Source organism: Oratosquilla oratoria, chromosome 8 (genome assembly GCF_046742065.1).
Source record: "Oratosquilla oratoria isolate Oo_2021 chromosome 8, ASM4674206v1, whole genome shotgun sequence".
Lineage (NCBI taxonomy): Eukaryota > Metazoa > Arthropoda > Malacostraca > Stomatopoda > Squillidae > Oratosquilla > Oratosquilla oratoria.
In genome coordinates, this window is record NC_134784.1 from 52612993 (window position 1) to 52638635 (window position 25643).

Here is a 25643-nt window from a genome sequence, read left to right on the forward strand (position 1 = left end):
CCATCCCATCCATGTACAAATTGAACAGCCAAGGCAACATAGCACATCTCCGGCAAAATCCCACCCCCACCACAAACCACTCATCCTCTCCACCTCCAACTTCAATACAGGGTCCACTACTTGCATAAAAATCCCAACTGCCCCCAACAGCCCTCCTCCCATCCCATATATCTGCAATATCTCCCACAGCATCCCCCCTGCAACAAGTCCCTTCCAAATCCACAAAAGCCCAAAACAAAACACAACCCCACCCCTTCCCAAAGCCCTCTCACACATCAGCCCCACCACAAAAATCTGATCCATGCAACCACCACCCACCCCAAACCCACACCACTCCCTCCACTCCTCTCCCAACCCTCCTAATCAAAACCCTCCCACAACCACACTCTACAAACTGATCCCTCCGAAATCAGTACCCTCACACCCCTCCCCTGCAAAGCCAAACTACACAGGCACTCCTCCAGTCCTTGGCACTCCACCCTCCCCTAGACAATCATCAAACAACCTCACCAGCCAGCCCATCCCCACTGCACCTCCCCCCCTTCGACACCCCACATGACACCCATCCAATCCGGGTGCCCTACCTGCTCTCATCATTTCAATAATTGCCCTCACCTCATCCTTCCCCACCCTCCTTCATCACCATACCACCACAACAACTCCTCCCTCCCCATCCTCCCCCACACCCACCAACCCTCCTAAACACTCCACCCATCTCCCTCCCACTTTTGTCTCCCCGATTATCATCTCTCCATCCACACTCCTCACCTTCCCTTCCTTACCCAACCAGTCTCCTCCTCTCCAATTTCTTTCCAAAACATTCCTTCATCATTTTCAAAATTTTATCACACTCGCCCTACTTCACATTTGCTCTCCTCCCTGCCTGTCTCCCCAATTTTATGATTGACTTTTCTTCTCTTTTCCTTGCACCTCTCACATGATTCTCCTGTCCCATTATGCAACCAATCTTATAAATTATGCAATCAAACTTATTAATTATGATCAATAAATATATATATATATATATATATCTTTTCACTAGAAATTATATACATACATACAAATACCAAGGGTTTTTCCCCCCCCTTACAAGGGAGGTAGCCAAAGTCAAAGGCATATCCAATCCCATTCACCCCAACCCCACACACTTCACTACCATCCTCCACCCCTCACTCTCTCCTTTCTTGGCTCCTCCTGGATGACAGGCCATCCCTGCATCTTGCCCACTGCCCTGGGTCAGAAGCAATGCAGAAAAACACAGCACATCCACAGCAAAGCTGCTTCATTTAATCAGCAACAACTCTCTCCATCCCCTAATGCACTAAAAATTGATTCTCCTTAAACAACTAATGGCTGGCACTTTGGTACTTACCTGTGTTGAGATTGTCATCCCCTGTGTTGTCTGATAGGGGTTCATCATATAACCTGCATAAACAAAAAAGGTAACTTGAGAATATAATTCTCCTAAAATTTATCTTAATAAAAAAATGTCATCTACCTGCAACATATTTTCAATGCTACCAATTTCATCAAATGTGATCATCATGGAAATCTTGTACAACTATACTGGATCCTCAGAGAGCTACATCAACTTACTTGAGGTAGATGGTGATTGCTGTTTTTGCAGCGGCCCAATAGAACCTGTTATTCCTAAGCACATCTTCTAGACGAAGTAACTCTACATAGGACCTCAGGGTCATTTTTCTCATGCAGTAAGTATGGAAGTCAAATTGGTCCTCTATGATTTCTGTAAAATGCTGAGGAAGAAAATGTTACAATCTTAACACCCTACGAGACAGAAAAGAGTACTCATTCACAGCAGGTGGGTTTCTACACAGCAAGCAAAGAATGCCAGTGCCTTTGTTCTATTCACATATTTAGAAATTCAAAATATGCTAATAGGTTATTATTGTTATAAATTATTAGTTAATTAAAAAGTAAAACCTATTTTGTAGCATTAATATAAAAAAAACATGTCTAAACATGAGAATTCATCACAAGCATGGCCAAACCAGTCATAAAATAAATAAATAAAAGAAAACAAAAAATCAAGGTTTGACTTACCCTATCTACTTCGTGACATTTTTTGAGAGCTTCCCCATACTGGCCCAGTCTGAAGTATGCCCTAGCACACTCTGTTTGAAACCACATACATTGCATTTCATTTAGATTTTCCATTGCCGAAACACCTTCCTGAAACCAAGAATAATAATAGTGCTAAAGTGAAGTGCTGAAGTCTTGGATTTTTTTCATCTGGAACATGTCATTCATGGTAATTCACAATGGTTCCTGGCTGCTCCACTAAATCTAAATATCATCAGTTGATGCATAGAAGAAGGCAAAATGAATTCAATTTGATAAAACATGGGGAAATGGGTTTAAAGTCAAGATGAAACAGGATGAATACAGTTTTTCATCACTGTCATTTTCTTAGTGCTTCACACTGCAACTACCTTTCCCTCCCTATCCTCCTTCACATTTAGCAACTCTCTAAATACTTTGCCCATCTTCCTCCTACTGCCATTTCTTCCATTATCATCTCTCCTTCTCCACCTTTTAGCTTTTCTTCTCTATTTGATTCACCTCTTCAACCTCTGTTAATTTCCTTCCAAAACATCTTTTTATTATTTTCAAAAATTTGTCATACTCTTACCCCAAGTCACATTTGCTCTGTTTTATATTACACTTTACTTCTCTTTTCTTTGTACCTCTCATTTGATTCTCTCGTCCTATTTTGTAACCAATTAGTGAATGCTCATTTCTTCTCTTCTACAAACTTCTTTGCTTCATCATCCAACCGCTCACTACCCTTCCTTTTATTTCCTCCTGTTCTCCTTGTTCCCCACACCATCTTTGCACACCTTGTGACTCCCTCCTTGAAACATCCCTATTCTTCCTCCACTCTTAGTTCGACTCTATCCTTCACTCCCTCCCACTCTTCCTACAGCTTGTTGTACTCCTTTTCTTTCTCACTTAAGCATTTCACTCTAAGCACCTCCCTACCTTCTGTCCTTCTCTTTCTACACTATCCTCCACTCTCAACTTACCTTCCACCAAAAAATTATCTGATATTCCTCCACTCTCTCCCCTTAGAAGCTATTAATGCCTTGGGGGATTAAAAAGTGTAATGAGAAATATATATTTGGGAATGGATGCTAAGAGGAGATTGTATGAAGGTGTGATTGTGCCAACAGCACTGTATGGGGCAGAAACATGGAACATAAGAGAGGAAGAAAGGAAGAGTTTATATGTGTTTGGGATGAAATACCTGAGAAGTATGGTAGGGGTTACTAGGTTGGATAGAGTGAGAAATGAGGAGATGAGGAAGAGAGTGGGGGTGGAAAGGGAGTTGGGAGATGGAGTTGATGAAAGGGTATTGGGATGGTTTGGACACATGGAAAGAATGAGTGAAGAAAGACTAGTAAAGGAGGTGTGGAAAGCAGAGGTGGAAGGAGTGAACATGAGGGGGCAACCAAGGGATGAAATTGATGGATGGGATAAAAGGAGCATTGGGAAAGAGGGGGATGTCTGTTGAGTAAGGAACGGAGAAGACATAAGATAGGGGTGAGTGGAAAATGGTTGTGTATGGATCAAGCTGTGGTGCATGGAAGGGAGTGGATGAAGGATGGGGGGGGGGTGAGGGAGTATGAGTGAATATTTTGACACTGCCCAAAGGAATTTCTCCCTATCCTCTCTTTTTCTGCATGAGGGGAAGGAGGGGGGGGGGGTCACCAATTAAATGTAGTGGCCTTGCTGTGGATGTGCTGTGCCTTGCTACATTTCTTCTGACCCAGGGCAGTGGGCAAGATGCAGGGATAACCCATCATCCAGGAGGAATCAAGAAAAGAGGGAGGGAGGGAGGGATGGTGAATGGGATTAGAGTATGTGGGGATGAAATGGGTGAGAGTGGATTTGCCTTTGACATTGGCTACCTCCTAGTAAGGGGGAAAAAGCCCTTGGTATATATATATATATATATATATATATATATGTATGTTGAGGGTAGATCCTTTGACTACTATCCTCCTTATAAAGACAGGGGAGGGCCTTTGGTACACATAATACTATTCTGCTTGTGGGTATTTTTGTGTTAAATCATTGGAATGTGTTGTCTGATTTATATTTCTCTGGAAAGAAACTCTGGATTGTTCTCTGTGTCGTATTGGTGTATGACTATTTCTATGTAACTGACTGAAAGTATTAGGAGAGGAGCAGTTGCCAGGTCTCCATGTGTGAAGTGATGTAAGAAATGTATCTGCAGTTGACAGAAAGAGATATTGACCCCAGTCCAGAGACCAAATGTCAACCTATTAGGGCTGCACCTCCTGATGGAAGACAGGAGGCTGATATGTTTTGGAGATGGGCAGCTCTTGTAGGACCACCAAATCCAGGCACCCATTATTGGTCCCACATAAGCAGAACCAAAGTAAAAGTATATTAGCAAGTCCTCTACTGTAAGATGCATACATACCCTTGTGAATTTAGAGCACATTTCTTCAGCCTCCTTAACGAGATTGGCTTTAAGGAGATATGATGCCGCTTTGGAGTTAACATAGCGATCCGCAGTGTCGAGCTCCTGAGCCTCCTGTAGTGCTTCATATGCACCTATAGTATCGCCTGCATGCTAAATATCAAATACGTGTGATTAGTTTCCTAAAAGTTAAGACTTAACAAAATATCAATTCTACTTGACAGTTTTAATGTCAGGAGTCAAAAAATGTCTGTAACCAATTTAATATAGACATCTCTTCAATGTATCACAACTGTGCCCCAAAACTAGAACTTGTTTTGAGAGAAAAAAATAAAATAATACTAATAATAATAAATAAACATGAAATAAAGTATTACACATATTCAATATCCCCTAAAAGAAAAATTACCTTTAATAATTTTCCTTTAATGATGTACAATTCTATTAAAGTTGGCGTGTGCTCTAGTGCCTTGTTGATAAGTTCTAAACCCTTTTCTGTATTTCCAAGATAACTGTAATGCTGTGCTAGGAACATTTGCACATATAATACAGATGCAGGTTCTTTAAACTCGTTATCTGTAATCATATGAAACAAAAGAAGACATAAATATATTAGAATTATATGATGATGATATGGTTTAACGTCACAAACTCCCCCCTATCGGAAGGCTAGGACGGTGCCCCTCACAGAGGGCTTTGTAGCGTGGAATTTAATGAACCATGCCCTTGGTTCAACTTCGCTGGTGGCAGGATTCGAACTGCCATCCCCTCGACCTTCGCTACAAGTAACGACGCCCTAACCCGCTCAGCCAGCGAGCTTCTGATGATGATGACAACGATGATGATAGTGGTGGTGATGATGATGATGAAAAAAAAAAAAAAAAAAAAAAAAAAGTGAGGAGGATAGAGAGGTTAGAAAGGGAGTTGGGAGATAAGGTTGATGAAAGAGTATTGGGATGGTTTGGACACATGGAAAGATTGAGTGGAGAAAGAATAGTAAAAGAGGTGTGGAAGGCAAAGGTGGAAAGAGTGAACATGAGGGGGCGACCAAGGATGGGATGGATGGATAGTGTAAAAGGGGCATTGGGAATGAGGGGAATGTCTGTGGTGAAAGGAGGGGAGAATACAGAAGATAGAGATGAGTAGAAAATGGTTGTGGGTGTGGGTGTGGGATGTGTGTGTGTGTGTGTGTGTATTTATTTACCTAGTTGTATTTTACGGGACGAGAGCTATACTCATAGTGACCTGTTTTCGTATCTCTCCGCATCCAGTATATTCTTAAAATCGTGTATAGTTTTGGCACTCACTGTTTCTCTGCTTAGTTTGTTCCTGACATCAATCACTCTATGTGTGAGGCTATTCTTTTTCAGGTCTCTTCTGTAACTGTTCTTCTTTAGCTTCTTTTTGTGTCCTCTTGTTTCTCTTCTGTCCAACTTAAAGTCGTCTCTATCGAGAATTTCCATCCCTTTCATAATTCTGTAAATGGTCAACAAATCACCTCTTTCTCTTCTCTGTTCCAGTGTTGATTGATGTAATTTCTCCGATCTTTGTTTGTATGTCAGATTTGACAGTGTTGGTGCCATTTTTGTCGCTGCTCTTTGGATTCTTTATAATTTTCTTATGTTCTTTTTTATGCTAGGTGCCCACAGTGTTGCAGCATATTCTAGTTTAGGTCTTATAAGTGTAACCACTATTTTTTTTAACCATCTCCTCATCCATGTGGTCAAAGGCCATTTTCATTTATCTTAATAAGTTAAAAGTCTCTCCAAATAATTTATTGACATGTTTATCAGGTGACAAGTCACTTGAATTGATTACTCCCAGGTCCCTTTCTGAGTCGACTTTTTTGACTTCCTTGTTTCCAATTCTATATTGACCTGATACTCTATTTTTGCTTTTTCCAAATTCCATTATGCTACATTTCTTAATGTTGAAGTTCATTTCACATCTCTGACTCCATTCCTATATTTTGTCTAGGTCTTCTTGTAGCGATCTACAACCTTCTTCTGTTCATACTCTCTTGAGTAATTTGGCATCGTCAGCAAAGAGGTTCATGTAACAATTTACTCCCTCATGTGTGTGTGTGTGTGTGTGTGTGAGGGAGCAAGTGTGAATGATATTTTGACATAGCCCAAAGGGATTTCTCCTTGCCTCCTCTTTTTCTGCATAAAGCAGCCTTGCTGTGGATGTGCTGTGTCTTGCTACACTGCTTCCAACCCAAGGTAGTGAGCACGATGCAGGGATGACCCGTCGTCCAGGAGGAGCCAAGATAAAGAGGGAGGGGGGTGAATGGGAGTGGAGTATGTGGGGATAGAATGGGTTGGAGTGGATTTTGTGCCTCTTTTTTTTTTTTTTTTTTTTCTTTGTACAGGGGAAAAAGCCACAGGTTATGTGTATATGAAACAATAAATAATAACACTCAAACTACATATATATCAGTAACTCAAACTACAAGTAGCCTATTCAGAATACAGAATGGCACCAAATTTGAAAGCTGTACAAAATTTCAACAAAAGTGAATATGTTAAAGGTGACTCAATGGCACTCAAACTATATTCTCAAGAAGCTCCTGTGCTGACAAAACAGAGTACTTAAAATAAAAAAAATCTAAGGGTGGCTGATCAATCAATCTGTTGCCCTAGATCTCCTACGCCTCCCAGGAATGTGGCAACAGGCATCAGACTGGCCCACAAATCACCCAAGGAGGAGATATTATGTTATTGTGTGGGTAAGGTTGTAATAGGCCAATGAAGGATGAGATATTTGGTGTTTTCTGTGTGGTGACTGCATCTGGGACAATTTGAATGTGGCCAGGCCTATTGTGTGTTGGTGTTGATTTAAAGCTGGATGGTGGCCTAAACAAAGTCATGCCTGCATGGTTCTTGCTTGTTGTGGGAGGAATTTTCCTGTAGAATTGATGTCTGAGGAAGTTTGGTGGAGAATGCAGTTCAGTGTTTGGTCTTGGAGTGTTTATTTTGTAACCTGTGGATGTCTGTGTTTTTTTATGGTTGGGTTATGTGGTGCAGGTGGTAGGCTCTTGTACATATTTGAGAAGTATGATGCTGGAGTATTATATTTTTGTTACATTGTGATGATTATGCATGTGATATAGGATGGGATGGATGGGTGGACTTCAGGGTTCTTGTATAAAACTGTTTACTGGTCAACTTTCATGTACTGTTTTATGGGGATAATTCTGGTTTGTGTTGATGTTCTTCTGGGATAAGTTTAGTTTGGTGTCTCATCTATAAATCAAAAGCTTCATCCCCTTTATACAGGTGATAGCCAGCCAAGGCATGCACCCATCCCCACCCATCCTAATCTTATCTGACCCAGGTATGTACTTTGGTTTGGCCACCAGGTAGGTTGATGTAGTTGTGCAAATAAAATGCTACTGGGGTCTTCATGCTGTGTTTGGTGGGCTGTCTTTGTGTGATGTGATGCTGTTTTCAAGTGACAACACCAATACAATGGAAAAGGAAGGTTCACCAAAGCCACAAGACAAAAGAGGAACCATCCACCTGCCTATCATCTATTTTGATAAACCCAACTGATAAAAACTGTGTTAATATGTAAATTCACACACAGTGATTATAAGCATGCATACATCTAGTATAACAAACACATGTAGATGAACTATGCTACATTTTTCTTACCTGTTTCACATAAATGCCCAGTTTCCTCCAAGTTTCGCAGATACCTAGTCATTAACTTCTCTATAACTTGTACACGTTCTGGATCTTTATATAAACATAGCAAATCTGTAAACAGTGGCGGAACCCCTTTCTGTAAGGCTGCTCGTAGGTATGGGTCCAACATCAGTTCCAAATTTTCATTCCGAGCGTAATTCAGTGGCAACCGTTTTGGAACATGTGCTTTTGGATATCTGTGGAAGATGATCAAATATTACCTGTTTGTATTAATTCTGACTGTGCCAACAGCACTGTATGGGGCAGAAACATGGAACATAAGAGAAGAGAGAAGGAGTTTGAATGTGTATGAGATGAGGTGTCTGAGAAGTATGATAGGGGTTACTAGGCTGGATAGAGTGAGAAATGAGGAGGTGAGGAGAACTGGGTGGTAAGTGAGTTGGGATATAGGGTGGATGAAAGAGTATTGGGATGGTTTGGACACATGCAAAGAATAAGTGAAGAAAGACTAGTAAAAGAGGTATGGAAGGCAGATGTGGAGGGCCTGAACATGAGGGGGCGACCTAGGATGAGATGGATGGATGGGGTGAAAGGGGCTTTGGGGAAAAGGGAAATGTCTGTTGAGGGAGGACAGGAGAGGACAGAGGACAGGGGGTGAATGGAGAATGGTTGTATATGGATGATGTGATGCATGAGGTGGAATGGATGGAGGGATAGGGGGTGAGGTAGTATGTGTGAGAAAAATTTGATGTAGCCCAAAGGGATTTCTCTGTCTTCTCCTTTTCTGCATGAGGGGACGGAGAGAGGGGGGGGGGGTCACTGATTTAATGAAGCGGCCTTGCTGTGGATGTGCTGTGTCTTGCGACACTGCCTCTGACCCAGGGCAGTGGACAAGATGCAGGGATGACCTGTCATCCAGGAGGTGCCAAGATAAGAGGGAGGGTAGAGGGTGGAAGGGAGTGGAGTGTAGGGATGGAATGGGTGGGAATGGTTTTTATGCCTTTTTCTTTTTGGCTACCTCCCTTGTAAGGGGGAAAAAACCTTTGGTATATGTATGTATGTATGTATTAATTCTGTCTTATGAGTAAACATTGAAAATTAACCTCTTCAATACAAGTCAAATTTTCATGTGCAGGATCGGATGCCTATTGTATGATGCCTCACATTATTCACATTATAAAATATAAAGTCACTGCTGTATTACTTATTCCCTTTCCCTCTGAGTAATAATTAACACAGAAAACGTGATCAAACCAGTTCACACAATTCAGGTCACTCTGCTACAACTACAAAATAACATATAAACAAGACTCCAACGCCTTTACATACCCACTCGTGCCTCAGGACACCTACACAGGCGTCATTGAACCGAAGACATTAAATATTACAGATACATATGTACCAAAGGCCCTTTGCTTTTTTACAAGAAGGATGACCAGGTCAAAGGACACACCAACTACATGCACAGTGAAACCCATTTAACATTTCTCCCATCTCAGCACTTAATGAAATAATTCTGGTCCCCAGTCATTCTTCTCAGGTCATAGGCAATTTAGCAAAACACAGAACTTCCACAACAAAACCCAACAGTGGTCAGCAATTCCTCCTTGAAATATATTTATTCTTCCTCTATTCCCATTTCTCCTTTATACTTCACTATCTCCTATACTCTAAAGATACATACATACATATACCAAGGCTTTTTCCCCCTTACAAGGGAGGTAGCCAAAAAGGGAAAGGCATAAAAACACTCCCACCCATTTCATCCCTAAATACACTCCACACCCCTCCCAACCTCCCTCTCATCTGAGCACCTCCTGGATGACGGGTCATCCCTGCACCCTGCCCACCGCCCTGGGTCAGAAGCAGTGTCGCAAGACACAGCACATCCACAGCAAGGCCGCTTCATTTAATCGGCGACCCCCCCTCTCCGTCCCCCCTTGCATATAAGGAGAGGACGGGGAGAAATCCCTTTGGGCTGCGTCAAAATTTACTCACACATACTACCCCACCCCCACCCCCCCTGCCCATTCCTCCTCATGCAATCACAACATCATCCATATACAACCATTCTCCACTCACCTCTGTCTTCCGTCCTCTCCCTTCCTTCCTCAACAGACATTCCCCTCTTCCCCAAAGCCCCCTTCACCCCATCCATCCATCTCATCCTAGGACGTCCCCTCATGTTCACTCCCTCCACATCTGCCTTCCATACCTCTTTTACTAGTCTTTCTTCACTCATTCTTTCCATGTGTCCAAACCATCCTAATATTCTTTCATCAACCCTATCTCCCAAATCCTTTTTCACCCCTGTTCTCCTCCTCACCTCCTCATTTCTCACTCTATCCAGCCTAGTAACCCCCATCATACTTCTCAGACACCTCATCTCAAACACATTCAAACTCCTTCTCTTCTTCTCTTATGTTCCACGTTTCTGCCCCATACAGTGCTGTTGGCACAATCACTCCTTCATACAGTCTCCTCTTCGCATCCATTCCCAAATGTCTATTCCTCATTACACTCTTTAATCCACCAAGGCATTTACTAGCTTCTCTCAATCTACATTCTACCTCCACCTTCACTCCACCTTTTCCTGCAACACTTGCACCCAAGTATCTAAAACTATCCACTTCCTCCAGTCGCTCTCCCTTAATGTTCACTTCCAGTCTACTGCCACTTTCACCCCTTGTACATCTCATCACCTTACTTTTACCCACATTTATCTTTAGCTTTCTTCTATCACATACTCTCCCAAACTCTGCCACCAGCTTCCTCAATCCCTCCTCTGACCCTGCCACAAGCGCAGTGTCGTCCGCAAACAACAGCTGGCTCACCTCCCACTTTTCTCCATTTTCTTTAACCATCTCCAATCCCTGACCCACTACCCTAGTATTCACCTCTCGCACCACCCCATCCATGTATAAGTTGAACAGCCAGGGCGACATAACGCATCCTTGACGAAGTCCCACCTTTACTTCAAACCACTCACTCTCTCCATTTCTAATCCTGACACAAGCTCTACTACTCTCATAAAAACTCTTGACAGCTCCCAAAAGCTTTCCTCCTATCCCATAAATCTGCATAACCTCCCACAGTGCCTTTCTGTCTACCCTATCATAAGCCTTTTCCAGATCCATAAAAGCCCAAAAAACATCCTTCCCCTTTCCTATAGCTTTCTCACATATCTGTCTTACCACAAAGATCTGATCTACACAACCTCTACCTGTCCTAAAACCCCACTGTTCCTCACTAATTACTCCTTCTGTTCCTCTCCTAATCCTCTCAATTAAGATCCTCCCATAAGCCTTCCCTACTACGCTTAACAGGCTAATCCCTCTGAAACTACTACATTCACACTTGTCCCCTTTTCCCTTGTAAAGAGGAACTATACAGGCACTTCTCCAGTCCTCCGGTACTCTACCCTCTCTCCAGCAAACATTAAATAACCTCACCAACCAGTCCACCATCACTGAACCTCCCTTTTTCAGACATTCTGCATGGCATCCATCCAGACCAGGTGCCTTACCTGCTTTCATTATCTTTACAACTGCCTTCACCTCATCCTTCCCTATTTCTCCTCCATTCTCCTCACTCATCACTCTCATTTTCTTCGCATTTCCCACTGCAGCTATCTTTCCTTCCCTATCCTCCTTCACATTTAGCAACTCCCTAAAATATTCTGCCCATCTTCCCCTTACTGCCATCTCTTCCATTATCATCTCTCCATCTGTACCTTTTACCTTTTCTTCCCTACTTGATTCGCCTCCTCTTCCTCTCTTAATTTCTTTCCAAAACATCTTTTTATTACTTTCAAAATTTTCTGTCATACTCTTACCCCATTTCACATCTGCTCTCCTCTTTGCCTCCTTTACCTTTTGCTTTACTTCTCTTTTCTTTTCTTTGTACGTCACATATGACTCCCCCGTCCTCTTTTGTAACCAATCTGTGAATGCTCGCTTCTTCTCTTCTACAACCTTCTTTGTTTCCTCATCCCACCATTCACTACTCTGAAGATAAATGTGGGTAAAAGTAAGGTGATGAGATGTACAAGGGGTGAAAGTGGCAGTAATCTGGAAGTGAGCATTAAGGGAGAGCAACTGGAGGAAGTGGATAGTTTTAGATATTTGGGTGCAAATGTGGCAGGAAAAGGTGGAGTGAAGGTGGAGGTAGAATGATTGAGAAGCGAGTAAATGCCTTGGTGGTTTAAAAAGTGTAATGAGGAATAGACATTTGGGAATGGATGCTAAGAGGAGACTGTATGAAGGAGTGATTGTGCCAACAGCACTGTATGGAGCAGAAATATGGAACATAAGAGAGGAAGAGAGAAGGAACTTGAATGTGTTTGAGATGAAGTGTCTGAGAAGTATGATGGGGGTTACTAGGCTTGATAGAGTGAGAAATGAGGAGGTGAGGAGGAGAACAGGGGTGGAAAGGGAGCTGGGAGATAGGGTTGATGAAAGAGTATTGGGATGGTTTGGACACATGGAAAGAATGAGTGAAGAAAGACTAGTAAAGGAGGTATGAAAGGCAGATGTGGAGGGAGTGAACATGAGGGGACGTCCTAGGATGAGATGGATGGATGGGGTGAAGGGGGCTTTGGGGAAGAGGGGAATGTCTGTTGAGGAAGGACGGGAGAGGACAGAAGATAGGGGTGAATGGAGAATGGTTGTATATGGAAAATGTTGTGATGCATGAGGTGGAATGGACGGGGGAATAGGGGGTGAGGTAGTGTGTGTGAGCAAAATTTTTGACGCAGCCTGAAGGGTTTTCTTCCCGTCCTCTCCTTTATATGGGGGGACGCCGATTTAATGAAGCGGCCTTGCTGTGGATGTGCTGTGTCCTGCGACACTGCTTCTGACCCAGGGCAGTGGACAGGGTGCAGGGATGACCTGTCATCTAGGAGGTGCTAAGATGGGAGGGAGGGTGGAGGGGTGTGGAGTGTTTTCGGGGATGGAATGGGTGGGAATGATTTTATGCCTTGTCCTTTTTGGCTACCTCCCTGGTAAGGGGGAAAAAGCCTTGGTATATGTATGTATGTATCTCCCATACTCTCAGTTTCTCCTTCCTCTTTTCATTTAATTTGCTCACCTTTAGTACTTTTCTGCCTCCTTCCCTTTTCCTCCTTTTCCACTCTCAAGTCCCCTTCTAGCATATATTGATCTGACAATCCCCTGCTCTTTCCCTTGGATATATTTGCCTAGAATTCTTCCAATCCTCCTTTGGATATCACTACATAGCCCATTAATACCCCCCTGACCACCCTCCACATATACTTACATCTGTCTCTCATTTTAAAATATGTTTGCTATCATCAACTCTATAAACACATACCTCTAATATAGTTTGTATGAGAAACCCTGTACCTTCCTACTACTCCATCCATCAGTTTATCTCCTAGTCTAGCACTGGGAGCCTCCAACACCACTATTTGTACATTCCTCCCAAAATTCCCTACCGTACACACTCAATATATATATACTTGTATTGACAGTTTGATGAAATAGTCCTGCCTATGGAATTCAAACTCTCAGTAATGTGACACTATACCATCTTGAGTTGAGAACACTACAACTAGACCATAGGGTGGATGTACAAACGAGACACTCAAATAAATCACTCTAAAGTCTTCCTTTCCTCTTCACTTTCTTCATTACCAGGGCCATATGCACTCACAAAAGCCCACATTTCCCATCCCAGTTTCACCTTCATCCACATTATCCTTGAAGATGCTTCCCTCTACTCCACTATACACTTACCTATCTCACCATTTACCAGCAGTGCCACTCCTTCCTTCTCTTGGCCCCGTATCACTCCTGACACCCTACCCACCATGTTTCCAAACCCCAACTTGATGGATGTGTTAGCATTGAATGAGTCTAAGTTTAAAACTTAGACTCATTCAATGCTAACACATCCATCTTTCTTCTAACAAACATATTACCAACCTCTTGCCTTTTACTCTCATCTGTACCACATTCACACACAGTTAATGGCCCAGTTACTTGAATTCTGATTGAAGTCCTGCCACACCTTTTTATGTTTCAACATTTTGTGGGAGAAAAATAAAGTGAGGGGTCTCTAGTCCACTCACTCTGCTCTAAGCGGTTGCCTTCTATGACATTACATATATGGGATCAGGTTGACAGCATTCTTCTCATCCCAACCACCACATGGGGGCTAATGCTATAAACTAAGCCAACAAGGTACTCACTTTTGCCTAAGTTCTTCATACAGTGCTAACCTCTCCTCCTCAGTCTGTAGGCCAAGTGCTTCTTCTAATTTTAAATAATAATTTCTGTTTTCTGGGTTCCTAGTAACAAGTTTTCTATAAACTTCACAGGCTTCCTCTTTTCTTCCAATACTCATGTATATTTCACCTGAAAATTGTGGACAAGCATAAGATTTCTTTGCAAATATATTAAACTATAAAAAAGACAATCAACCCATCAGCTTGTATCTTTCTTGCTGACTTGTAGTTCTGAATAACCTGGCCATGAATACTAGATTAGCTAATGGGTCACTATGGAAAGAATCTTTGTAATAATATCTGAATTCAGTGAGTGTAGGGTAGTGTAAGATAATGTGTCCTGTTTTCTGTGTGGTGACAGTTCCTGAGGCAAACTGTGTCTATATCCAGGACAATGCTGACCTGGTATGTAGATCTAGGGGATTACCTGAGTGTCGGTGGATCTGTATAATTTCTGTCTCAAAGCATTTTCTCTCCTTGGTTTATATTAGAGAGTACCTGATTTAGTACTGAATTTAATTATCTTGAAAGCAGTGTTTAAGTAATGTGTGCTGCTGTTATGGTCTCTGATCTGATTTACCAGTGCTTCTATCATTGTGGACAATCTTGCACCATTGTTGAACATCATTCTATATTTCATATACTAGTCTAGTGAGTCAAGGATGCTGATAGTTTGGTAAAGGAATCCTGATTTGTGTAGCAAGATATGGAGAGATGACATATGTACTGGTGTTTTATTACCCACAATTACTACTACATCTAATGTACTGTTCAACATAAACCTTACATCAAATAAAATGCAGGAAAATCCCTGTAACTACTCACCCTTGATTTCTTGAAGTGTTACTTTATCACATATATTGTTTTCATAAGTGCCCAGGTGCTTCATAGCTTCATCTATCTTACCACTCTCTCTCAATACCATATTCTGATATAACAGTAATTCACTGTATTCAAAGTCATATGTTGTTTTCTGAAAAATAAAAAATATATATACATTTATATAGGCAAATATATACACTTAAGGCCCTCTACCTCAAGTGTGTCAAAGCATGCATATACATTAATGCACATTTAAAACAAATTTAGCACATATTAATATATACATACATACATGTACCAAAGGCTTTTTCCCCCTTATAAGCGAGGTAGCCAAAAAGGAAAAGGCATAAAAACCATTTCCACCCATTCCATCCCTAACATACTCCACTCCCCTCCACCCTCTTCCCTCCCTCTTATCTTAGCACCTCCTGGATGACAAGTCATCCCTGTATCTTGCCTACTGCCCTGGGTCAGAAGCAGTGTCGCAAGACACAACACATCCACAGCAAAGCCTATTAATTAAATCGGCAACCCCCCCTCTGTGTTCCCTCAGGCAGAAAAGGAGATGGGGAGAAATCCCTTTGGGCTTCATCAATTTACTTCTAACACATACTCCCTCACCCCCCATCCCCCACCCACTCCCCCTCATGCATCATAGCATCATCCATATACAACCCTTCTCCATTCACCCCTATCTTCTGTCCTCTCCCATCCTTCCTCAACTGACATTCCCCTCTTTCCCAATGCCCCTTTTACACAATCCATCCATCTCATCCTAGGTCAACCCCTCATGTTCACTCCTTCCACATCTCTTTTACTAGTCTTTCTTCATTCATTCTTTCCATGTGTCCAAACTATCCCAATACTCTTTCATCAACCCAATCTCCCAACTCACATTCCACCTCTGTTTTCCTCCTCATTTCTCACTCTATCTAGCCTAGTAACCCTATCATACTTCTCAGCCACCTCATCTCAAACACATTCAAACTCCTCCTCTCTTATGATCCATGTTTCTGCTCCATACAGTGCTGTTGGCAAAATCACTCTTTCATACAATCTCCTCTTAGCATCCATTCCCAAACATCTATTTCTTATTACACTTTTTAATCCCCCAAGGCATTTACTCGCTTCTCCCAATCTACATTCTACCTCCACCTTCACTCCTCCCTTTCCTGTCACATTTGCACCCAAGTATCTAAAACTATCCACTTCCTCCAGTCTCCCTCCCTTAATACTCACTTCCAGTCTGCTGCCACACTCTCCCCTTGTACATATCACTATATTTTTACCCACATTTATCATCAACTTCCTTCTTTCACACACCTTCCCAAACTCTGTTCCTAAGTTCCTCAGTCCCTCCTCTGATCCTGCCACAAGTGCAGTGTCATCAGCAAACAGCTGGCTTATCTCCCATTTTTCTTCATTTTCTTTAACCATCTCCAATCCCTGACCCACAACCTTTGCATTTACCTCTCGCACTACCCCATCCATGTATAAGTTGAACAGCCAGTGACATAACACATCCCTGACAAAGTCCCACCTTTACCTCAAACCACTCATTCTCTCCACTTCTAATCCTAACACACCCTCTACTACTCTCATAAAAACTCTTGACTGCTCTTAGCAGCTTTTCTCCTATCCCATATATCTGCAATACCTCTCACAGTGCCTTCCTGTCTACCCTGTCATAAGCCTTTTCCAAATCCATAAAATCCCAAAAAAACATCCTTACCCTTTCCTGTAGCTTTGTCACATATCTGTCTTACCACAAAAATCTGATATACGCAACCTCTACCTGTCCTAAACCCACACTGTTCCTCACCAATTACTCCCTCTGTTCCCCTCCTTATCTTCTCAATCAAGACCCTCTCATAAGCCTTCCCAACTACAATTAACAAGCTGATCCCTCTGAAACTACTACACTCACACTTGTCCCCTTTTCCCTTGTAAAGTGGAACTATGCAGGCACTCCTCTAGTCCTCCAGCACTCTACCCTCTCTTAAACAAACATTAAATAACCTCACCAACCAGTCCACCATCACTGTACCTCCTTTTTTCAAACATTCTGCATGACATCCATCCAGACCAGGTGCCTTACCTGCTTTCATCATCTTAACAATTACCTTCACTTCATCCTTCCTTATTTCTCCTCCATTTTCCTCACTCATCACTCTCATTTTCTTAGCACTTCCCACTGCAACTATCTTTCCCTCCCTATCCTCCTTCACATTTAGCAACTCCCCAAAATACTCTGCTCATCTTCCTCTTACTGTCTTCTCTTCCATTATCATCTCATAATCTGCACCTTTTACCTTTTCTTCTCTACTTGATTTGCCTCCTCTTACTCTCTTAATTTCTTTCCCAAACATCTTTTTATTACTTTCAAAATTTTCTGTCATACTCTTACCCCATTTCACATCTGTTCTCCTCTTTGCCTCCTTTATCTTATGCTTTACTTCTCTTTTCTTTGTGCCTGTCATGTGATTCCTCATCCTATTTTGTAACTAATCTGTGAAAGTTCACTTCTCTTCTACAACCTTCTTTGCTTCATCATCCCACCACTCACTACCCTTCCTTTTATTTTCTCCCGTCCTCCTTGTTCCACACACAATAATAATAATGATAATGATGCATACATTCATACACTGATTGACTGATTTGGTTTAACATTGCAAACTACCCCTATCAGGAGGTTACGACAGTGCCCCTTACAGAGGACTTTGTAGCCTGGAATTTAATTAACCACTTCCATACGGTGACGCCTCCGTAGGCGGCATGAGGAGCAAGTGGGTACTAGATGATGCCGACGTCGGCATCTTGATTATATTTACTGTAGTCGTACCTACACAATTTCCATTCTCTCTAAATTGGCTTCATCAATTTTCTATGGTTATCAAAATACACGGGTGAAAGAGAACGAATGATTGAGCACTGACTTTATTTTTTATAATGCGATTATTATGACGCAACATTGCACGTCGGGCAGCTAATGCTGCCAGACGTGCGATGTGCCCCGGAGTGAAGAGGTTAACTATGCCTTGATGGACTAAAAAGTGTATTGAGGAATAGACATTTGGGAATGGATGCTAAGAGGAGACTATATGAAGGTGTGATTGTGCCAACAGCACTGTATGGGGCAGAAACATGGAACATAAGAGAGGAAGAGAGAAGGAGTTTGAATGTGTTTGAGATGAGGTGTCTGAGAAGTATGATGGGGGTTACTAGGCTGGATAGAGTGAGAAATGAGGTGAGGAGGAGAACAGGGGTGGAAAGGAGGTTGGGAGATAGGGTTGATGAAAGAGTTTTAGGATGGTTTGGACAAATGGAAAGAATGAGTGAAGAAAGACTAGTAAAAGAGGTATGGAAGGCAGATGTGGAGGGAGTGAACATGAAGGGACGTCCTAGGATGAGGTGGATGGATGGGGTGAAGGGGGCTTTAGGGAAGAGGGGAATGTCTGTTGAGGAAGGACGGGAGAGGACACAAGACAGGGGTGAATGGCGAATGGTTGTATATGGATGATGTTGTGATGCATGAGGTGGAATGGGCAGGGGGATAGGGGGTGAGGTAGCATGTGTGAGCAAATTTTGACGCAGCCCGAAGGGATTTCTCCCCGTCTTCTCCTTTATGCATGGGGGGACAGAGAGGGGGGGTCGTCGATTTAATGAAGCAGCCTTGCTGTGGATGTGCTGTGTCTTGCGACACTGCTTCTGACCCAGGGCAGTGAACAAGGTGCAAGGATGACCCGTCATCCAGGAGGTGCTAAGATAAGAGGGAGGGTGGAGGGGTGTGGAGTGTATTCAGGGATGGAATGGGTGGGAATGATTTTATGCCTTTTCCTTTTTGGCTACCTCCCTTGTAAGGCTGCTTCATTAAATTGGCGACTCCCCCCCCCTCTCCGTCCCCCCATGCATAAAAGAAGAAGACGGGGAGAAATCCCTTCGGGCTGTGTCAAATTTTGCTCACACATACCTCATCCCCCATCCCCCCGCCCATTCCACCTCATCCTAGGACGTCTCCTCATATTCAATCCCTCCACATCTGCCTTCCATACCTCTTATACTAGTCTTTCTTCACTCATTCTTTCCATGTGTCCAAACCATCCTAATATTCTTTCATCAATCCTATCTCCCAACTCCCTTTCCACCCCTGTTCTCCTCCTCACCACCTCATTTCTGACTCTATCCAGCCTAGTAACCCCCATCATACTTCTCAGACACCTCATCTCAAAAACATTCAAACTCCTTCTCTCTTCCTCTCTCATGTTCTATGTTTCTGCCCCATACAGTGCTGTTGGCACAATCACTCCTTCATACAGTCTCCTCTTAGTATCTATTCCCAAATGTCTATTCCTCATTACACTCTTCAATCCACCAAGGCATTTACTCGCTTCTCTCAAACTACATTCTACCTCCACCTTCACTCCACCTTTTCCTGTCACATTTGCACCCAAATATCTAAAACTATCCAATTCCTCCAGTCGCTCTCCCTTAATGCTCACTTCCAGTCTACTGCCACTTTCACCCCTTGTACATCTCATCACCTTACTTTTACCCACATTTATCTTTAGCTTTCTTCTATCACATACTCTCCCAAACTCTATCACCAACTTCCTCAATCCCTACTCCGATCCTGCCACAAGCGCAGTGTCATCCGCAAACAACAGCTGGCTCACCTCCCACTTTTCTCCATTTTCTTTAACCATCTCCAATCCCTGACCCACTACCCTTGCATTTACCTCTCGCACTACCCCATCCATGTATAAGTTGAACAGCCAGGGCGGCATAACGCATCATTGACGAAGTCCCACCTTTACCTCGAACCACTCACTCTCTCCATTGCTAATCCTGACACAAGCTCTACTACTCTCATAATAGCTCTTGACAGTTCCTAGAAGCTTTCCTCCTATCCTGTATAGCTGCATAACCTCCCACAGTGCCTTTCTGTCTACCCTATCGTAAGCTTTTTCCAGATCCATAACAGCCAAAAAAAATCCTTCTCCTTTCCTATAGCTTTCTCACATATCTGTCTTACCACAAAAATCTGATCTACACAACCTCTACCCATCCTAAATCCACACTGTTCCTCACCAATTACTCCCTCTGTTCCTCTCCTAATCCTCTCAATCAAGATCCTCCCATAAGCCTTCCCAACTACACTTAACAAGCTAATCCCTCTGAAACTACTACATTCACACTTGTCCCCTTTTCCCTTGTAAAGTGGAACTATACAGGCACTCCTCCAGTCCTCCGGCACTCTACCCTCTCTCCAGCAAACATTGAATAACCTCACCAGCCAGTCCACCATCACTGTACCTCCTTTTTTTAGACATTCTGCATGGCATCCATCCAGACCAGGTGCCTTACCTGCTTTCATCATCTTAACAACTGCCTTCACTTCATCCTTCCCTATTTCTCCTCCATTTTCCTCACTCATCACGGTCATTTTCTTAGCATTTCCCACTGCAACTATCTTTCCCTCCCTATCCTCCTTCACATTTAGCATACATACATATACCAAGGCTTTTTCCCCCTTACTAGGGAAGTAGCCAAAAAGGAAAAGGCATAAAATCATTCCCACCCGTTCCATCCCCGAAAACACTCCACACCCCTCCACCCTCCCTCCCATCTTAGCACCTCCTAGATGACGGGTCATCCCTGCACCCTGTCCACTGCCCTGGGTCAGAAGCAGTGTCGCAAGACACAGCACATCCACAGCAAGGCCACTTCATTAAATCGGTGACCCCCCCTCTCCGTCCCCCCATATAAAGGAGAGGACGGGGAGAAATCCCTTCGGGCTGCGTCAAAATTTTGCTCACACACACTACCTCATGCATCACATCTTCCATATACAACCATTCTTCATTCACCCCTGTCTTCTGTCCTCTCCCGTCCTTCCTCAACAGACATTCCCCTCTTCCCCAAAGCCCCCTTCACCCCATCCATCCATATCATCCTAGGATGTCCCCTCATGTTCATTCCCTCCACATCTGCCTTCCATACCTCCTTTACTAGTCTTCACTCATTCTTTCCATGTGTCCAAACCATCCTAATACTCTTTCATCAACCCTATCTCCCAGCTCCCTTTCCATTTAGCAACTCCCTAAAATATTCTGCCTATCTTCCCCTTACTGCCTTCTCCTACATTATCATCTCTCCATCTGCACTTTTTACCTTTTCTTCTCTACTTGATTCGCCTCCTCTTCCTCTCTCAATTTCTTTCCAAAACATCTTTTTATTACTTTCAAAATTTTCTGTCATACTCTTACCCCATTTCACATCTGCTCTCCTCTTTGCCTCCTTTACCTTTACTTCTCTTTTCTTTTCTTTGTACCTCTCATATGACTCCCTCATCCTATTTTTTAACCAATCTGTGAAAGCTCGCTTCTTCTCTTCTACAACCTTCTTTGTTTCCTCATCCCACCATTCACTACCCTTCTTTCTAATTCCTCCTGTCCTTCTTGTTCCACACACCATCTTTGCACACTTTGTGACTCCCTCCTTGAACCATCCCCATTCCTCCTCCACACCTAGCTTTACTCTATCCTTCACTCCCTCCCACTCCTCCTTCAGCTTCTTCTTGTACTCCTTCTCCTTTTCCTTTTCATTTAAAGAGTTCACTCTAAGCACCTCCCTAACTTTTGTCCCTTTCCTCTTTCTCCATCTATCCTCCACTCTCAACTTACCTTCCACCAAAAAATGATCTGATATTCCCCCACCCTCTCCCCTTAGCACATGTACATCCTTAACTCTTCCTATCATAATCCATTAACGCTCTATCTACCACCCTCTCCCATGTGTACTTATGCTTGACTTTCTTCCGAAACACTGTATTTGCTATCATCAACTCTCTTTCTAGACACATTTCCACCATCAACTCTCCACTACGATTCTTTCCTGGAACTCCACATTTCCCAACCACTCCATCAATTGGACCATTTCCTACCCTAGCATTAAGGTCTCCCAGTACTATTACATTGACATTTCTCCCTAAATCCTCTATGCACTCATTTAAATATATCCAAAAGGCCTCCCTTTCTTCTACACTCTTCTCACTGCCAGGCCCATATGCACTTACAAAAACCCACATCTCCTTTCCCAGTTTCACCTTCATCCACATTATCCTTGAGGAAACCTCCTTCCACTCCACTACATGTTTACCTATCTCTCCACTTACTAGAATAGCCACCCCTTCCCTCTCTTCACTCCTGATAACCTCCCACTTACACTCCCAAACTTACACTCACCCTTCCCTTTCAACTTAGTTTCACTCAAAGCCAAAACATCCATCTTTCTTCTCACATACTATTTATCTCTTCCTTTTTACTCTCATCTGTACCACATCCACGCACATTAAAAGACCCAAACCTTAGGGAGCCGGTTGGAAAACTCCCAGACCTCTTATGCCTTTACTTTTTCTTTTAGGAATGTCCCCTGTGGGGCTACAAGGAGAAGGATGCCTGGTCCCAATCCCCGTCCCTTTCTTCTCGCCTCTTACGATCCAAGTGGAAATACTTGCTGGCAGTATTCTTTTCCCCCACCACAGGGAATAATAACAACATAATATGAATGAAAGGTCATCTTTGTCTCCTGTCCACTACTATTATTACACATAATAATAATAATAATACATAAATATACCAAAGGCCCCTTACAAGGGAGATAGCAAAAAAAAACGAAGACATAAAAACCACTCCCACCCATTCCATCCCTGACATACTCCACTCCCCTCCACCCTCTTATCTTGGCACTTCCTGGATGATGGGTCATCCCTGCATCTTGTCCACTGCCCTGGGTCAGAGGCAGCATGACAAGACACAGCACATCCACAGCGAGGCTACTTCATTAAATTGGCAACCCCCCCTCTTCGTCCCCTCATGCAGAAAAGGAGAAGACAGGGAGAAATCCCTTTGGGCTACATCAATTTATTTCTCACACATACTCCCTCACCCCCCATCCCCTATCCACTCCCCTTCATGCATCACAGGATCATCCACATACAACCCTTCTCCATTCACCCCTATCTTCTGTCTTCTACCTTCCTTCCTCAACAGACATTCCCCTCTTCCCCAAAGACCCTTTCACCCAATCCATCCATCTCGTCCTAGGTCAACCCCTCATGTTTACTCCTTCCACCTCTGCCTTCCACACCTCTTTTACTAGTCTTTCTTCACTCATTCTTTCCATGTGTCCAAACCATCCCAATATTCTTTCATCAACCCTATCTCTCAATTCCCTTTCCACTTTTTGTGAGAGCTCAATCTACTGGAGCATTTACCTGTATTGTTTTCCTAAATTCTTCTAAAATCCGAAGTGCCATTTCATAATCCTTGAGCAAGTGAAAGGACATTGCATAACCAATCCAAGATGCTCTCTGTGTAGGCCGAAGTTCAAAGAGTCGATATCTGGTTTCCTGAGAAGAAAAATAAGGAAAAAATTAAAATAAATTAAAACACATGTATGTATGAAAGGACTTATTCATTCTTATAAGTACTTACCTAGTTGTATCTCAGTGTCTAGTTTGCTCTTAAATTTGTGTATGGTTTTTGCACACACTATTGTTTTGTCCAGTTTGTTCCAGACATCCACCACTCTGTGTGGAAAGCTGTTTTTTTCAGGTTTCTTCTATAACTGTCCTTTTTGAGTTTTTTCCATGTCCCCAATTTAGTAAGTTGGGAAATACAAGGGGACATGGAAAAAACTCAAAAAGGGCAGTTATACAAGAAACATGAAAAAAGAGCTTTTCACACAGAGCAGTGGATGTCTGGAAAAAACTGGATGAAACAATAGTGTGTGCAAAAACCAAACATGAATTTAAGAGCAAACTAGACATTGAGATACAAAAATGGGACACCCCTTCCCATAAGATACAAATAGGACTTTGTGAATGACAGTTTTTACCCTCCCAAATGAGAGCTCAGAGCTCATATATGACTGATCTATGAATAATGTTGTGACCTTACATGCACACACACACCCAACTCCCCACCCACTAGAGTTGGAGTAACGACTTGCACTGCAGCATTACTAAAATTATTTCAGCCCTGGACAGGATTTGGACTTGGACCACTAGTGTAGCGGTTGCAAACTCTACCAGTGCACCATTGAGCCGTGTATGTGTGTGCACATGTGCTTCATTGAAGTAGAAAGCTATCCACTAGTTGAGGCCATTTTCCAGCTCTTAGTGCATGAAATACCATGGATATATTTTGTTTTATTTCAACTGTGGACAAAATAATAAGCTAATGTAATTATTTTAACAAATGATCACTCACCTTGTACCCCTCTAAATCCCTCATCTGAATTTGAAGGAGTGACAAATCCCTGAGAATCTGCAAATTATCTTTGTCCCATTTCAGAGCATTACGGTAGCATTTAATAGCTTCATCGTATTTTTTGTCTGAGCGCTGCAACAATCCAAAGACATGCCAACACACATGGGACCTAAGATTATTGCGAAGACCCTGACGAACAAAGTTGTATGCTTCCTCCTTTCGTCCTAGGCAATTTAAAGTTAGTCCTTTCATTGCAAGGGTTTCTGAAAAGAAATGGTGGTCAGTCCAACTATGATATACCCTGGAAATGCATTTTACAACAGATTCATTTAAACTTAACCTTTTGACTAGATTTCCTTTGCAAACAGTATAATCAACAAGGCTCCTATTACACCATTAGCATTATGAAATAATAACTTATTTTATTGAGATGATATAAGAATCTCTGAACTCAATTAGACCATAACATTCAGACCAGAGTCCCTACCTCTGCTGAATTCTCTAGCATTATCCAGAACAAAACACAATAAAATATGCTGTAGTTCAAAGGACTAATACTCAAATAATACATGTTTAATATATATCTGTAGAATATATCAACTAATACAGATAAACGAGACAAATAATTTAACTGCAAGACTCACCTCCATGATCTGGATAATTTGCAAGAATCTGCTTTGCAAATTTCAACCCATTTTTGTATTGCTTCTGTTCATAGCATTTCTGAAATTAAAGAAAATAACATATGTATATAAAATGAATCCCTAAAGTAATATGCATACAAATTAAATTAAAGTGAACTGGACTATAGTCCTAAAAGTATAAATGTACACTGATCCCTCCATATATGCAAGGGATGCATTCTTTATATGAATTTGTATTGAATATTCAATTCACATTTTCATACAACATAGAAATTATTACAATTTATTGTAGTGTTTTTCTTGCTTGTAATGGGAGGGATTATTCAGTAGGGTTTATGTCTGTGGGTATTCAGTGGAACAGGGATTTTGGTAAATTGTCTTGGAATGCTTATTTTGTGATCTGAGTGTATACAGGTATTTGCCTATTTGGAGTATACATGAAAGGAGCAATGCTCACTGGGTCCCAGTCTCCTATTCTCTAATTTTCTAACATACCTAGAGTCAAATTCATGTACTGTTCCAATTTAACCTATATCA

General features: G+C 42.3%; 1 protein-coding gene across 2 annotated transcripts in view; it reads right to left on the reverse strand.

The window, feature by feature from the left end:
• Naa15-16 (N-alpha-acetyltransferase 15/16) overlaps nt 1-25643 on the reverse strand; it is a 70974-nt gene that overhangs the window by 38835 nt on the left and 6496 nt on the right. For both annotated transcript variants that reach the window (XM_076189200.1, XM_076189201.1), the window contains exons 2-12: nt 25107-25185; nt 24463-24725; nt 23466-23600; nt 15194-15341; nt 14333-14498; nt 8128-8357; nt 4881-5047; nt 4472-4624; nt 2065-2193; nt 1597-1757; nt 1373-1425 (exon numbers count right to left, since the gene is read on the reverse strand). In XM_076189200.1, the coding sequence (XP_076045315.1) occupies nt 1373-1425; nt 1597-1757; nt 2065-2193; nt 4472-4624; nt 4881-5047; nt 8128-8357; nt 14333-14498; nt 15194-15341; nt 23466-23600; nt 24463-24725; nt 25107-25185 (1684 nt within the window). The remainder of the gene's footprint in view (nt 1-1372; nt 1426-1596; nt 1758-2064; nt 2194-4471; nt 4625-4880; nt 5048-8127; nt 8358-14332; nt 14499-15193; nt 15342-23465; nt 23601-24462; nt 24726-25106; nt 25186-25643) is intronic.